Source organism: Osmerus mordax, chromosome 2 (genome assembly GCF_038355195.1).
Source record: "Osmerus mordax isolate fOsmMor3 chromosome 2, fOsmMor3.pri, whole genome shotgun sequence".
Lineage (NCBI taxonomy): Eukaryota > Metazoa > Chordata > Actinopteri > Osmeriformes > Osmeridae > Osmerus > Osmerus mordax.
This window is the reverse complement of record NC_090051.1, coordinates 7,539,679-7,555,395: the sequence shown is the minus strand read 5'-3', so window position 1 is coordinate 7,555,395 and position 15,717 is coordinate 7,539,679. Positions and strand designations below refer to the sequence as shown.

At 40.9% G+C, this 15,717-nt stretch overlaps 1 protein-coding gene across 6 annotated transcripts in view; it reads left to right on the top strand.

Moving 5' to 3' along the window:
- The window catches only part of lss (lanosterol synthase (2,3-oxidosqualene-lanosterol cyclase)), a 79,796-nt gene that overhangs the window by 938 nt on the left and 63,141 nt on the right, over positions 1 to 15,717 (top strand). For 4 of the 6 annotated variants that reach the window (XM_067262018.1, XM_067227545.1, XM_067262017.1 and 1 more), the window contains exon 2: positions 8,949 to 9,114. In XM_067262018.1, coding sequence (XP_067118119.1) covers positions 8,949 to 9,114 — 166 coding nt within the window. Of the gene's footprint in view, positions 1 to 47; positions 73 to 8,948; positions 9,115 to 15,717 lie in introns of those variants that run through there. The other 2 variants (XM_067227547.1, XM_067227546.1) reach the window with 2 other exon arrangements.

The window sequence follows — 15,717 nt, the reverse complement described above, 5'->3', positions numbered from 1 at the left end:
TTAAGACGGGCCAGCCGTTCGCCTCCTTCTCCCGGGCTATTGAACTGCAGCAGAAGAATGGTGTCGACTTGGGTACTTAGTATAATACTGATGAAATGCTATGGAAGCTTTTATATATTAGCATTGAGGGACCAGACGTTTCAGTTTCAGCCAGACAGAGTTGTGCAGAGATGGCTGTCAGCAGGGAAGAGAGCACGTCATGTTTGAGGTTAAAAGTCAATTGTTTTGCTGACGATTACCTTTTAATTTTTTTTATCACTAGAAATGTTATTTCATTTTTGTTCTTTTTATATCCAGGATGTGTTTAATAAATGGTTAAACATGTTAACAGAATAACATAACTTATAAGTCTTTGGTTTTGTTGTAACAATGATAAGCTAGAGAGGGTACAATTTCTGGGGAAATTGTAGGGTGTGCTTGCTTGCGTCGGTTGCACAGGGGGTCCATTTTTTAATGACATTTTTACAACTGATATTTCTGTATATTTTATATAAAAATGCATACTTATTATTTATAAATATTACATAGATTTAAAAGCATATTTTTTCTGCTCATTTACAACTCAAAATACGAGTGAAGTGTAGAATGAAATAGATGTCTTCTCATTTCCCCTGCAAGAGGCAGCCTCATAGTTGAATCAAAACGAACTAGAGAGGGTACAATTTCTGTGGAAATTGTAGGGTGTGCTAGCTTGCGTCGGTTGCAGGTGGGTCCGTCCCCTTAACTTTTTTCCCATGTAGTGATATTTTCTAGCATTTAGCCTATTCAAGAACCCCCCTTGAAACAAGCGACTAAGTGCACTACAGATGTAAGTGCACTGTATTGCAGTGCACTGTATTGCAGTGTACTTCGTAAAGTGTTCGGTAATAGACACCCATTGTATTGGTGCTACATGTACTTTTTAAATAACCATAACTTGCTACATTTTCAACCGATTTTGAAACGGTTTGGTTCATATTCATAAATACATTTTTTCATTAAAAAAAATTAAACTACTAATAAAATGTCGGCAGAAGATTGAGTGACACGGTTGGCCGTCCTCCATTTCCCCAAGGCCGGTTGGTCTATTCCTAATGAACGTATGTGCAGCCATTACCCCGCCCCCTTTGTCTCGCTTACGCCTGGGACACACTGGCTGCGAAGCGCCTGGACGCGCAGCGCCACGATCGGCTACGACTGAGCAAAAGCTGTTCACACCAGACGCGCATTTCTCCGCGCCAGTCACCAAGCCTTTCAGCTACTCTGAGCTTTCGTTTACGCTGACATGGTACATAAACATGGCATTGGCTATATCCCAGCATTGATCCTTATCTACGTTGTCCTTGTAAAATTGTTGCTGACATACAACAACTCCCTGTGCTTTTCAACTTCGAGAATTCATTTGATGCTGATTTTAGAAATCGACTTGGGGGTTCTCTCTCGGTAGGCTATGTCTGCACGCGTGTGTTGTGTGCAACGCGTGACAACTTGTTTCTCTCAAACAAAACAACTACGGGCATGCTAGCTCAACGGATCTATCCGTTTATTTTCATTCGTTTTCATCAGGGTAACCACATGTAAAGGACGTTCGTTACCAACATTGTGTAATTATTGTGTATTATTATTGTTACACAAAACATTGTGTAAGTCGCTCTGGATAAGAGCGTCTGCTAAATGACAAAAAAAAATGACTAAATGTAAATTATAAAGTCTACAACTTTACAAATGTTCACCGTAGTCTACAATTAATGGAGTAAAATCTTAACACGTTTTTTTATTCAAATATATCAACTAATATGGTGTATTTCATCATCCTGCAGCCAATTTCGCAAGCGTCTGGCGAAAAAATTCGACCAGCTGCCGAAACGATCGCTGCAGATCGCAGGCAATCGCAGCGCTTTGCAGCCAGTGTGGTCGGTCCCATTTGATAACATGGGCGCCGAAAGAAAAAAGGAGGCGCTTCCAGGCGCGTCGCAGCAGATCGCAGCCGATCGCAGGCAGTGTGTCCCAGGCGTTACACTCGACAGTGACACTGAGATCGAAAGCTAGCTAGTAGAGACTATATAACGATCGAAAACCAGGCTAAGAAACATAAGGGGCTGAAAAATAAGAGACAAAAACACATAATCTTCACTAGACAACGTTTTACCAATTGAAAAACGCTCAAATAAAGGCCCAAAAACTTTGCTTGCGCGCCATGCGTGCTCGCATGAACTGTGAAACTCCCTAACTTGCATTACATCAAACACAGAATGTGGATGCATTGGCAGGGCAGCTGTGGTGGCGTATACGGGGCCAGTTCTGGTGGGCCAGTCTGGATAAAAGTCCAGGGACTTTTAACCCTTTACTCCCAGTCCGTCCCTGCCTTCAACAAATTTTCCTTGTAGCTGGATGAGTCGACTGACATGGGCACGCACGCTCATCTCCTGGCAAATATTCGATTTGTAGATGGCGACAGCATTAGAGAAACTTTTTTATTTTGTAAATCAATGCCTGACAAAACAACGGGAGAAGAAATATATTGTGTGACAACAGAGTATCTTGAACAGGGGGGGTTGAATTGGAAGTACTGTCACAGTTTATGTACCGCTGCCATGACGGGGAGTAGGCTACGATGGGCTTCATTATCAGAGTCAGAGCGCAAACCCCACATGTGAAATCCACTCACTGCTTTTCACATAGGGAGGACCTGGGAGGGGGTGCCACAACATTTTGAAACTTTTCTAAGGGTGTCATGACTGAAACACTGGGTTAGGCTCTCCCTGTCAATACACATGCTAGAAAGAGTTTTGGCTTGCTAATGTTGTTGCTAATGTTGCTAATGCTCTGACATTCTGGTTCTGCTTCGGATACCATCAAGCGGGATCTCTGGTTGTAGTCAGTCCTTCACTAGCCAATCAGCATTCATTAGCAGAATGCTAGCGTGTTATGGGCAACAACGACCAGTGTTGCCACAGTTACTTTGAAAAAGTAACTTAGTTACGTTACAGATTACTTGATTTTAAAAGTAACTTAGTTACATTACAAGTTACTTGATTTTAAAAGTAACTAAATTAGATTACAAGTTACTTTATTAGTTACATTACTTTATTAGTTTCGGGTGTTGGCGGGGGTGTTGGCGGCAGCCGCCTGCAGCCCGGCTGACTTGAAGCAGCCAATGGCATTCTCAACTCCAAGGCAGCCGGCTGCCTGCTGGCTTGGAGCCGCCGGTGCATGAAGTCGAACACACCTATTGACAACCGTCTCTATAAATTTGACTGTGCAGTGCTGCGACTCCAAATGTTTCTTCAAATTTGACGTCGTGTTTTTGTAGCTTGATAGCACTTTGTCGCCACCAGCACAGAGTGTACAACGAATCTTGATATTTCCATCTTTAGCTGAAAAATACTCAATAGTGATTGTATTTCCAACTCGAAAATGCGCAACTCTCTCTCTCCTGCTACACTGTTGTTTGTGTCGCTGAGTGTTAGGTCTATGTATGTACGTGACCCTGCTGAAAACTTGACTTAATTGTCGCATAGGCTTAACTCCCAGAGACGCAAGAAGAAATCAAATATATATTTTACTATTAATGACAAAATAGTAACGCACAGCGATTTGGACAAGTAATTTTAATCTGATTACTGGTTTGGAAATAGTAACGCGTTAGATTACTCGTTACTGAAAAAAGTGGTCAGATTAGAGTAACGCGTTACCGGAATCACTGACAACGACTCACCCTGTAAGAAATCGAAAGGACATAAGTACTCGTTCATTCAACTTTTGACCTGCAATCCATGTTGAACATGCAAAAACTACAATCAAATCTGAGATTTCTCAATGACAATCGGGCGAAAGAGACAAATTTAGCCGTTTAGCTCCATAGACTCCCATTCATTTTGCACTGGACCGGGATCACTCCCAGTGGAACTCTGGTGTAACTGCAACAAAATTCGGTACAATGGGGCTTAATAGGGAGTGAACAGGCTCTCCTTTAGACAGGCTCTGCCCAGACCTAATAGTACAGAAGCAAAATGAAAATTGAGCGGAAGTACATAGGAGGACAGAGCCAGGCTAAGATTGCCCCAGAGCCATATAAAAATAGAGTTGCGATTCTTCCATAGACTCCCATTGTTATCAAAGAATGTGGAAGTAAAGCGTGTCACATGCGACCTATAGTTCCACACATTGTATTTTCCACCGTTCAACCCCATTCATTGTCAGTGTCTCCGAAGCAAGTTAGCTGGTAAATTGATTAAAATCCTGCATTTTTTTATATTTCTACCACCACATCAATTGTTATTAGTAGTATTTCATATAGCCAGCTTTAGATCAAGTTTATCGTAAGATTATAGCTTGTTAGATTCTACATGCAGTTGGTCTAGTATCTAACGTAACTTTTACTGAAGGTAGCTAGAGAGCATGTGTACCATAACCAGAAGTCAGTTGGTTTATAGTCTGTCAAATTAGTTATAGTTATTGGTGTTCGTTGGCATACAAAGTTATATTAGCCTAGTTAGTACATCTGATTAGTGCTAGCAACAATGAATTGCAGATTAAGGGGTCCCCTATCGTCCAGCTAGCTCTTAACGCTCGGCAGGAATTGCAGGTCCACTCACAAAAAAACAAACTTGACCCTCTCACTGGACATATTGTATAATAAAATGTTTTATGGAATGCAATTGGTTGCCTTCTATATTCTGTTCTAAACTCCTTGTCTTAAATTGAGCAGTTACTGGTGTGATTGCTATCTAGATTAGATTCAATTTGCATCAAGTACTACAAATATAAATGTTGTTAACGTAGTCAATTGTAAGTGGGCTGATGAATAAAAAAAACGTGTTTAACAAGTCCCATTTCAGGGCTCGACATTAAGGCTTGTCCGCTTGTCCAGGACAAGTGGATTTTTTTGTAGGGCAAGTGGAAGAGAAATGTACTTACCCCACTGGACAAGTTCAACCTCTAACAAAACTAGAGAGGATACAATTTCTGGAGAAATTGTAGGGTGTGCTTGCTTGGGTCGGTTGCACAGGGGTCCGTTTTTTAATGACATTTTTACAACTGATATTTATGTATATTTTATATAAAAATGCATACTTATTATTTATAAAGATTTTGCTGCTCATTTACAACTCAAAATACGAGTGAAGTGTAGAATGAAATATGATGTCTTCTTATTTCCCCTGCAAGAGGCAGCCTCATAGCTGAATCAATGCGAATACATTTGGCAGACCGGTGTAAAAATTGACCTAATCTCTATGACTTAAACGTCCTTTTAAGTTTTTCCCTTCTCGTGATATTTTCAGGCATTTAGCCTACTCATATTGCATTCATTCATTAATAAAGAACTCCCTTTGAAGACTATTCAACGACGTTACCGGCAGTAGAAGATGGAATCGCGATTCAAACAGTACCATCTGCTAACTGAAAATATGCCCCAAAAACGTAAATAAGCTTGACATTTATTTAGTGGAGAATCGCTCATTCATAAAAAGCTCACTGGTAGCGATCATTGTCAGTAACAACGCAAAATGCGATATAGCCCTGTGTGTAGAAGCTGCCCCGGTAAATTGTACTACTACGGTACAGTACTAGACTACTGCTGTGTTCGTCTTGGTAGCGATTTGGTTTGGTTGAATTTGATTTAACGTTCCGTTGTACGGTTTAGGCTGAAATTAATTATTTTCATGAACAGATTGACAAAGGTTAGTCTGTGGCAATGAAGTTCAGGTTAGTAGTCAGATAGTTTCACCTATTGAAAGACTTGATTTAAGTAAGGGGAGTGCCGAACATGTTCTGTCGCCGTTTGACTTCCTAAACAGCTGTGTAGATGTTTTTGTAGTGTGCCTCGCCTAGGCTACAGCGTTGCAGTGAGCAACACTGGTTTGAAACCACAGGTAATGATAATTTCACCAACAAATCGTTTACTTGTAATGTAATAATAAATCCTACAACGAAAATTTATTTGTGAGGAATGTTTATTTTAACGATTGAAAACATATGCATCATAGACCACTGTAGTATGTGTTGCCCTGGCAACAGAGGCTAATGTCATGATGCTAAGGCTTCAGTGAAATAGTAGACTACCGTTTCCGAAAGTAGACGTGGGCCTACTTCCTTAATAATATCAGCTAATATTGTACGTTACATTTCACAATTGTGTTTCACATCACAAAGTAAAATGAGTAAATAGTTATCACCCTGGCCTCTTTGCTTGTGGCGTTTCTGCAGCTGCCTTGCAGTAAAGTTAGCCTAGCTATTCCCCAAGTTAACAGATGCAATGAGATTTTCGTGACGTTAGTAACGTCGCTACCAAGACGAAACTTTTGACACCTAGGTTGTCTATGTAGGCCAAATATTGACTAAGTTTTAGGGGGGCAAAAAGAATAATAACTAGAAACGTCTGTTCCTGCGAAACAGCAGTGAGAATGCTGAAAACCTGAATGGGGATAGCTGACCATGCTAAAAAAGCGGAAAATTGTGAAACTTTAGTAGAAAGTTATAAGCTGAAGCTTAAAAGCAACCGAAAGGTATTTTTGAAAGGGGCTGGAGCAGCATTCCAACAATGATTTGAAAGGATTTACCATTACTTTTAAAGGGAGAATAATTTGCACAAAAACCTTAATATTTAAAAAAGTATAAAAGTGATAAATGAGAAAATAACCGCAAGCTGAAAGCTGAAATTAATTTAAAAAATGTGTGAGTCACACAAAAGAGGCAGTGTGGAATCTGAACTGCATCATCTAACAACGCTAACAGCTAAAATAGCCTACAATGCGGGAGAAGCTGAAAGTTGAACTGTTAAACAGAAGAAGTAGGCTAGCTAGTCGTAACAAGAATATTATCGTTTTAGCTGAAATTATAGTTGGGATAGTAATAGCAGTACCAGATGTAGCCTACCATTGAGTGTGTTTACTCGGCTTTCTTAGTAGGATTCAATGTGTTGATGGAATGAAACATACAGCAGTAGAGCCGATACAGGAAGACACGGCGACACTTTGTTGCAGAAGGATGATGGTGCAAGTTTTGGCCGTGGAGCATACAACGATTAATAAAAAAGAATCATGTAGACGCGTTTATTGAGTAATCGCATAACTAATTACACATGTAAACGGAGTAATCGTATTATTGGTATAAACCAAAAATTGCTAGTAATCGAGTTTCTCATGGTCAAGTAAACGTACTGTACCAATCACCTGTGTGAGAGACTGAGTGGTGCGTGTCTGTCGTTACGGTGATGGTGCAGCTATGATTGCTAACGCTCTGAGGGCAGAGAATAAGAGAAATGTAGCTAGAATCCACACCTCAAACAAGATAACCTAGACGCAAAACTGTACGTCCAATCCAAAATATAAGGATATTTTCCGAGACCCAAGACTCTGCCGAAACCAGAGATATTCTTTATATATCTGTGCAGTCAGAAATACGACTCTACCTGCAGTTTCAAAAACGTGTTCCTTTTGCTTTACTGGTGCGTGTTTGTTTGGTTGCCACGGCGATGGAGCAGCTGTGATCGCTAACGAGCTAGGCAGAGAGAAAAACGAAACATTTACCTAGCATCCACACCTCAAACAAGTTGACCTAGACGCAAAACTACACGTCCAATCAATAAAATGAGGATATTTTCCGAGACCCAAGACTCTGCCGAAACTAGAGATGTCCTTTATATGTATGTGCGAAAATAATATAGAAATATGTCTCTACCGGCAGTTTCGAAATCGTCTTCCTTCCTGCTTTCTCTGACGGATTTTACCCACCTCTCCATTGAAGTTAGTGAGAGAATTTGAAAGGCTGCTCTCGCTTCAAGGCCCATAGCTGAAAATCTGTAAATGTGAGCTCTTTAGTAGTTACATTGGCTGAAAGAGGACAATGTTTCCTACATTTTAAGGTATAACTTGTTTCTGTACGTTAAACTATATGAACGTTAGAGGAATTTGTTTGACAATTTAGTTGAATATCAGAAAAAGAGCAGCCAGCAGTGTGCCACTCTGCTGGCTGCTCATTCATAAAAATCAAGAAGGAGCAAACATTTTAATGTATTTCAAACTGTCATAATTCAAAATTGGCTGAATATTTGAAAAGGCTGAATCATTTGGGAATAGCTGAATGTCTTGTGAACATTTTAAAGGTTGAATGGTGTCTATCTGAAAGTATGCTGAAGTAGTTACGTTTGAAAGAGGAGGAAGCTTTTTAATGATTTGAAAGGATTTACCATTACTTTTAATGGGAGAATAATTTGCACAAAAACCTTAATGTCTTAAAAAGTATAAAAGTGAGAAATACCAAAAGTCATAGCCAACATCTCCTGAAGGAGCTGAACGTTTTGATACAAAAATTGTAGGAATCGGTGAAAGTATGCAGAACTAGTTAAAGGCCAAAAAACGGCGGAAGAACTAAGAAGTTGATATAATAATAATAATAAAGAGAAACAGGAAAACAATAGTGAGAATGCTTAACAGCATTCTCACAATAATAAAGAGAAACAGGAAAACAATTGTGAGAATGCTGTTAAGCATTCTCACAATAATAATATATATGTGAGATAAAAAAGGTTGTGCCCTTGCCGAAGGCAAAGCACACCCAATAAAATGCCATGTTATGTGCCACTCGTCTATTTAACCGATTTTAAAGTAGCTAGCTAGCTTTTTTCCTCTGTGTTTCGGTGAAGTTGATATCATCTCAGAGAATTCTGCATCAAAAAGATTGAAGAGGACAGCCTTTGTGAGAGAAAGCGATTCCCCATTGATCGCATCCGAATTTTGAATTTTGGATTGAATTTGGGTTGAATTTGATTGAGAATGCGTTGCCCGCATAGTCTTAGGCGGCAGCCATGTCTTGGTCCCCCGTTACACTGTTTTGACTTTAGCCTCAGTCAGACTCGGGTCACTCACTGGCGTGAGTGTGTTCACAATTGTGTTCATTCTGTGTTTGTTGTTGAAATATTACAAGGGTGCTTAACACTGTTCTTACATTCACTTTGCCCTGCTAAGGTGCCTGCGGAGACGGGGGGGTCCCTATAAGACCAAACCTGAAACAGAGCTGTGGCGGTGGAGGCTAAGGAATGTGGAGGGAAGGCAGACCTGGCACTATGTGGAGGACAACATTCCTGACAGACAACAGAACATGCTGGAAGCCCATTCTCTGGGTTTAGTAACGGTACAAATATATCCTATGCACAACCGCTGGAATTGGGCATGAGCATCTTAGCTAAACCATTAATAGTTTTTGTCATAATTTCATTTTAGTCTGCATCCACATACTAAATTGAATGAATAGGCTGTTTTCGGAAGATGCGATTTTCACCAACAACTTAACACACAACATGAACCATAATCGGGCCAGGTACAGTGCAATGTAGTCAGTACAAAAATACTGGGTGATAAAACACATATCTAGGATAAGTCAAGAAAGCAAGATCCTGGAATTTGATTGAGTGAGAATATTGTTTTCTTGTTCTTTTCTTCACTGTGCTGAAAGAACCGGCGTTCAATGCTTCTAATGTTTAACACAAAAACAATCACACCTCTCTTAAGGCATGGAAAGGTGTAAAATCTTTGAAGCTGAATATCTGGGCTAGAGCTTTCCAGGTTTATCAACATTCAGACACATGTGTCTTCTATCAACTATTTTCAGATTTCAATGTATGACACATAATTTGAAAACTTACGATCTGCACTTTCCAGTGTTCCTGTAATCAGATTACATTTGTCTGTAACGCAGTAATGTAACGCATTACTGTTGATAACTTTAGTAATCGCATTACAGTTACTAATACAAATATAGCTGCAAGCAGCAATGGAGGGGCCAAGCAGTCCAGAGCAGGACATGGCCTCCATAGCAACAATTAAGTCACAACAACCTGTTGCACTCATGACACACCAAGTTTGGTCGAAATATCTGTTTGCTTTCAAGAGTACTGAGAGTTCAAAGTTATTTTTCTGGTATAACACTGCAGGCCTCCTCTGCTCCTCATGGGAACGATGGAACCCAAGTTTGGTGACAATCGGACAAATGGTTGCTGAGATATGCTCTTGCGTCTCGTTTAGCGGCTTCGCCGCCGCTTTTACTCGGCTCTACCGAACAAACGTTTTTGAAAATGAACTGTTGAGATATGACTTCACTTCCTGTTTGGCAGCTTTTCTGCTTAATTTGATTGGCTGTCACGGACAAAGGGTTGTGATGATTATTTTCAATAGCTTTTGTGAGGCCTGATCTGAAGATCATGTGTGCAAAATCTGGGGATGATTGAACACAATTTGTGACCTATGAAAAATGCCTAAGCTTTTTGATAAAACCGGAAATGGCGGAAGATCTATATAACCGGAAATTAACGCCATGGTGTGCATTGAACTCGGCTTGATCCAAGGAATCCAACGGTATCTCATTTTTAACAATCAGACATGCGGTTCCAAAGTTACTTGTGTGAACGCAACTCCAAGTTTGACCCGTTGGTGGCGCTAGAGTGCCCAAGTATGAGACATGAAACTTTGTGAATTGGACCAGGGGACTGTCCCCAATGTGTGCCAAATTTCACAACTTTCGACCAAGCGCTTCTAGGACCTGCCATAGGAACCCATGGCGGAAGAATAATAATAATACCAAATATAGCTGCAAGCAGTGATGCGGGTTATTCCGCAAAATAGCAAAATATTATAAACATGTACACTGTCGAAGATCGAGAGTTGGAGAACAAGACAGCAAAACTACTTCATGTTTGGCCAACAACAGGCTGAATGGGGATTTGAACTCATGAGCATAAGGTTACAAGTCAGTCTCTCTATCCTCTTTGCTACACACCAACTGTTGAGTTTGTATGAATAGAAAGGGCAGAGTATTAGCTTTGGTCAGCTTTGGGACAAAGGTTAATAAACAGTTGACATTTCAAGGTGAAATTGCATGAAATTGTGCATGGTATTTCAGAATGATGTCATCCTGTTTAGCTAAACAGATAATCAAAATGATGACAGGCTAAAAGATAATGGCTGGATTCCAACCTACTACCTTATACTTTACAGGTCACCATCCCAGCCCATTGAGCTATTCTCAGTGTTGAATATTGTCATGTTCAGTTACTGTATAAAAAAGTAAGCTGTTTCTCCTGTGGTAAGCATTGTTAGATTCAGCCAATGTTGAAACTGCTCTAATTCAATCATATTTTTTAAATCCATCACTGACCCTCTACTGGACCCCCTGCAGTTTGCCTACAGAGCCAACAGGTCTGTGGACGATGCAGTTAACATGGCCCTCCACTTCACCCTACAGCACCTGGACTCCCCAGCATCCTATGCCAGGATCCTGTTTGTGGACTTCAGCTCTGCCTTCAATACCATCATCCCCGCCCTGCTTCAGGACAAGCTCTCCCAGCTGAACGTGCCTGATTCCACCTGCAGGTGGATCACAGACTTCCTGTCTGACAGGAAGCAGTGCGTTAAGCTGGGAACACAAGTCTCTGACTCCCGGTCCATCAGCACCGGATCACCTCAGGGCTGCGTCCTTTCTCCTCTGCTCTTCTCCCTGTACACCAACAGTTGTACCCCCAGTCATCCGTCCGTCAAACTCCTGAAGTTTGCGGACGACACCACCCTTATTGGGCTCATCTCTGGTGGAGACGAGTCTGATTATAGCTGGGAAGCGGCCAACCTGGTGACCTGGTGCAGCCAGAACAACTTAGAGCTCAATGCTCTTAAGACAGTGGAGATGGTTGTGGACTTCAGGAGGAACACAGCACCACTCAACCCCATCACCCTGTGTGACTCCCCAGTCAACACTGTGGAGTCCTTCCGCTTCCTGGGCACTATCCTCTCCCAGGACCTCAAGTGGGAACTGAACATCAGCTCCCTCATCAAGAAAGCACAACAGAGGATGTACTTCCTTCGGCAGCTGAAGAAGTTCAACCTGCCAAAGACAATGATGGTGCACTTCTACTCAGCCATCATTGAGTCCATCCTCACCTCCTCCATCACCGTCTGGTACGCTGCTGCCACTGCCAAGGACAAGTGCAGACTGCAGCGTATCATCCGTACTGCTGAGAAGGTGATTGGCTGCAATCTGCCTACCCTCGAGGACCTGCACACCTCGAGGACCCTGAGGCGAGCGAGGAAGATTGTGGCCGACTCCTCCCACCCTGGACACTCCCTGTTTCAGTCACTCCCCTCCGGCAGAAGGGGGGGGCACATATGAAATGTGTTGTAATTCCTACACCGTTCACCTGATTTGGATGTAAATACCCTGAAATTAAAGCTGAAAGTCTGCACTTAAAGCACATCTTGATTGTTTCATTTCAAATCCATTGTGGTGGTATACAGAGCCAAAATGATGACAATTGTGTCAATGTCCAAATACTTATGGACCTAACTGTATATATATTTCAAATATAATAATACAATTAATGATCTCTTTGTTTTTACTTGTGTTTGGCAATACAAGTTAAATATCCCCATTGACCAAAAAGTAAACATCCATATTGACCGACCACCCCCCTGTATCAGCATGAAATGGTTTCTTCCTGCCTTAGCGCAATTATCACTGACGGTGTTTAGTTGCAGTCAGTAGACGTGCTTGTCGCCAGAAATAGTGATCACAATTTCGCCTAATAAAATAAATCTGGTTTTCAAAAAAGGTCAGAGAAAAAAGAGAGAGAGGAAAGACAAAGGAGAGGTTTTCAATCTGTAACCCAGATTATCACCAAAAAAGGTGGGTATCCAGTAGTCTGTGGTATTAACCTGTTGGCTTAATGTCCATAGTGAAATAAGCTAGCTGTAGACTAGTGTTAGCCTACATTTCATCAACATTTAATCAGTACAGGGAAATGTAAGCAAGATATTCATATTAAATCATTGTCCCAACTCCCTGCCCCTTTTAGCAGACTTAACAACAGATGAGTCAGCAGCACCCCAGTCTCCCCATAACTGTACCCCTCCCTGTCCCAGGTGAGCAACATTGTGTTAACGACATGCCAGTTAGCATCATCCCAGGGAGTCTGTGGGGATTTCTCTGTCTCTCTCGCTCTTTTTACCATAACAAAAAAGAAAAAGAAATATTTATTAATGACAGAAATTCAAACGAATTATTTTCTCACATAATGATCATTATGAAATAATAAAAAATAAACTACTGTCTGTACTGGATGATGGACAGTTGGAAACAGTGAATAGCTTACCTCAGCCTGCATGTAAGTTACCGACAATATTAAAATAATCCAGTTTGATACATTCATTTAGATAGAATTATGGCCGTTAAATGACATCTCTAGATACAGACTTTATTATTCCCATCTTGAAGGGCAATTTATTTGAGAAGCTTGCACACACACACCAAAAAATCTATTCGATCTAATGTATGTAATCAAGTGGTGGTGATACAGAACTGTAGGTAATTTGGGTCAATGTTCTGTAGTGTTAGTGTCATTTATTGGTATTTGGCATATTTTTATATATACTGTATATATCACAGTATATATGTATATATCACATGCATTGTGTACATCCAACAGAGCCAGGGCCCTCTCAGGTAGAGCTAGAAGGAGGAAGGAGTGTGGAAGCACAGGAAGAAGGGAAAGAAAGTTACAGTGATGATGAGGATGAGAGATGCATGGTGGAAGAAGACAGAAGTCATAAAAAGGATGTTGACCCAGGTTTGTGGCCAGCAGATTTGACTGACAGGGAAGGGAGGCTTTTGTGAGGGTACTGGCCAGCAGAGATGATGATGATGTACACATACAGACTTGCATGTACAAATCACCAGCAGTAAATATTGTGCTAGTACTAGTATTGAGCTACAAGAAGCAAGACAGTTGCAAGCCTTTAATTAGAGTTATGTAAAGCTTTTGATGGGACAGTTAGGTCCTAGATTTGTGGTGACAACAAATGGCCCGGGTGCTGTTCTATGCCCCCTTATACATCCAGTGAAATTTTCCCAGAAAAAAACGCTAGGTTTTCTCCTTTTATGGTATGCTCATGAATATATAGATGAGCTGCGCACTGATTGGTTGGCACGGCCAACACTCACTGAAACATGAAGGTGGAGACTTGAAATAAAAACGTACAAATAAATCTATTGTGTATACACAACACTGTTTTCAACAGATTGACTAAATAGCACAGTAAAGTTAGCACTCCAGCTTAGCAAACAAACTATCGTGATTCAACTCAGCTTCAGTTAGCTCTAGCTATCTTGCTGAAAAATAGATCTGGACAAACATGCATCTTGAATTGTAGATTTACATGACAACACAGGTTATTTATTTGAATGAAACACAGTCAGGAACATGAAATAACGTTAGACCCTATTGCCAGTAAACAAAATCATCACATATTCTACCGATGCTAGATACAGGCACGATACGTTAGCATTGCTAATAACTTAGCGACAACATCATACTACAGCTTGTGGCTGTGATGAACATAAGGTCGGAACAGCACCTCTTTTCCGCAACAGCTTCATAGCAAATCCTGCTTAACATTGTCCCAGGTTTTCAAAACTGTCCTCTGTGAAATGGTCCGCAAATTAATACTTTAGCGTCGTACTTAATAGGGATATTCCCATAGATAAACATCAGCCATGCCTGTCTAGTGTCTTGTTCTATGGGAAGATGGTGAAAAGTGTCAGGATTCCCGGTACAGCCTGGAACACTGCATTTACGGCACTCCATTTCCAATATCTTGAAAATGTACTAACTTTCTTATTTGTAATTCCTGTGGAAGTACAGAGCAGCGCGCATCTAGCTAAAAAAGTGTCAGAGATCTACGCGACCTCCGTTTATGTTCCTGGACCAGAAAACCAGAGGGCGGGTAAATGTAAGTTTTGGGGCGTGACAAAGTTGATTGTGACGTCACAAGTTGCACTGTTTCAAAAGCTAGCGTTTGCAAGTTGCAGTTTCAAAATAGTAGTGAGAAGTGAAATGTTGATAGGTGTAGCGGGGTTTGCTCGTTTAAAGATATAAATACTTAATTTATCATAAAGTCTCGGGGGACCACCCTAATATTGGTTTAGGACATTAGGGATGTTTAATATGTAATAATCAGTCTCATCTTTAGGAATTAATTAAGTGTAGAGCCAATCGTAACATTAGTGAACACGCACGTCAAAATATCTTTACAATGAATTTATTCAAGTAAGGTAAACAGATCTTATGAACAAGTTAGATTATGGGTTTGATATGAGAGATTGGTTTCAATGAACAGAATGAAATGGTCTAACTTAAAGAAAGACAAAAATTGTACAGTCAATGATTACATCCTTACAAATCATAAACAGAGCTCACGCCAATGCCATGTCGGGGAGGAAAGAGTGTTAGCCATAGTTACGTTTGATCAGGGGTTGATCAATGAGGTTGAGGGCGGTTTGCGCCAAAGGTCCATTTGAAGAATCTGAAGTCAAAGCGCAGCTGCGCTGGGTCATGTGACTGAGTCTGCGGGATCTCAGTGAAGTCGCAATTAGAATTGCGTTTTTGGTTCTTCTGTTGAAACGTCCAGATAGTAACGCGTTCACTATAAAGTTGAATCTCAGGAGAAGCTTGGCGACGTCCTTTGGAACGCCAATCCTGATGGCGTTAATGCCATGGTTGGTTTTCGCTGGAGTCAGAAATTGATGGTCATCTTGGAGCTTTATACAGTTCAGTATTCTAGGGAGGACCTGTCTGGGGTCAGACGTTGATTGGGGGAAGCTGGGTTCTCAACTCCCCCCTCTTTCCTTCACACCTACCAAAGGTGTGATCTGATCTCTGGCTGGTTCATAAGATTGTTCAAATATTGTTCTGGA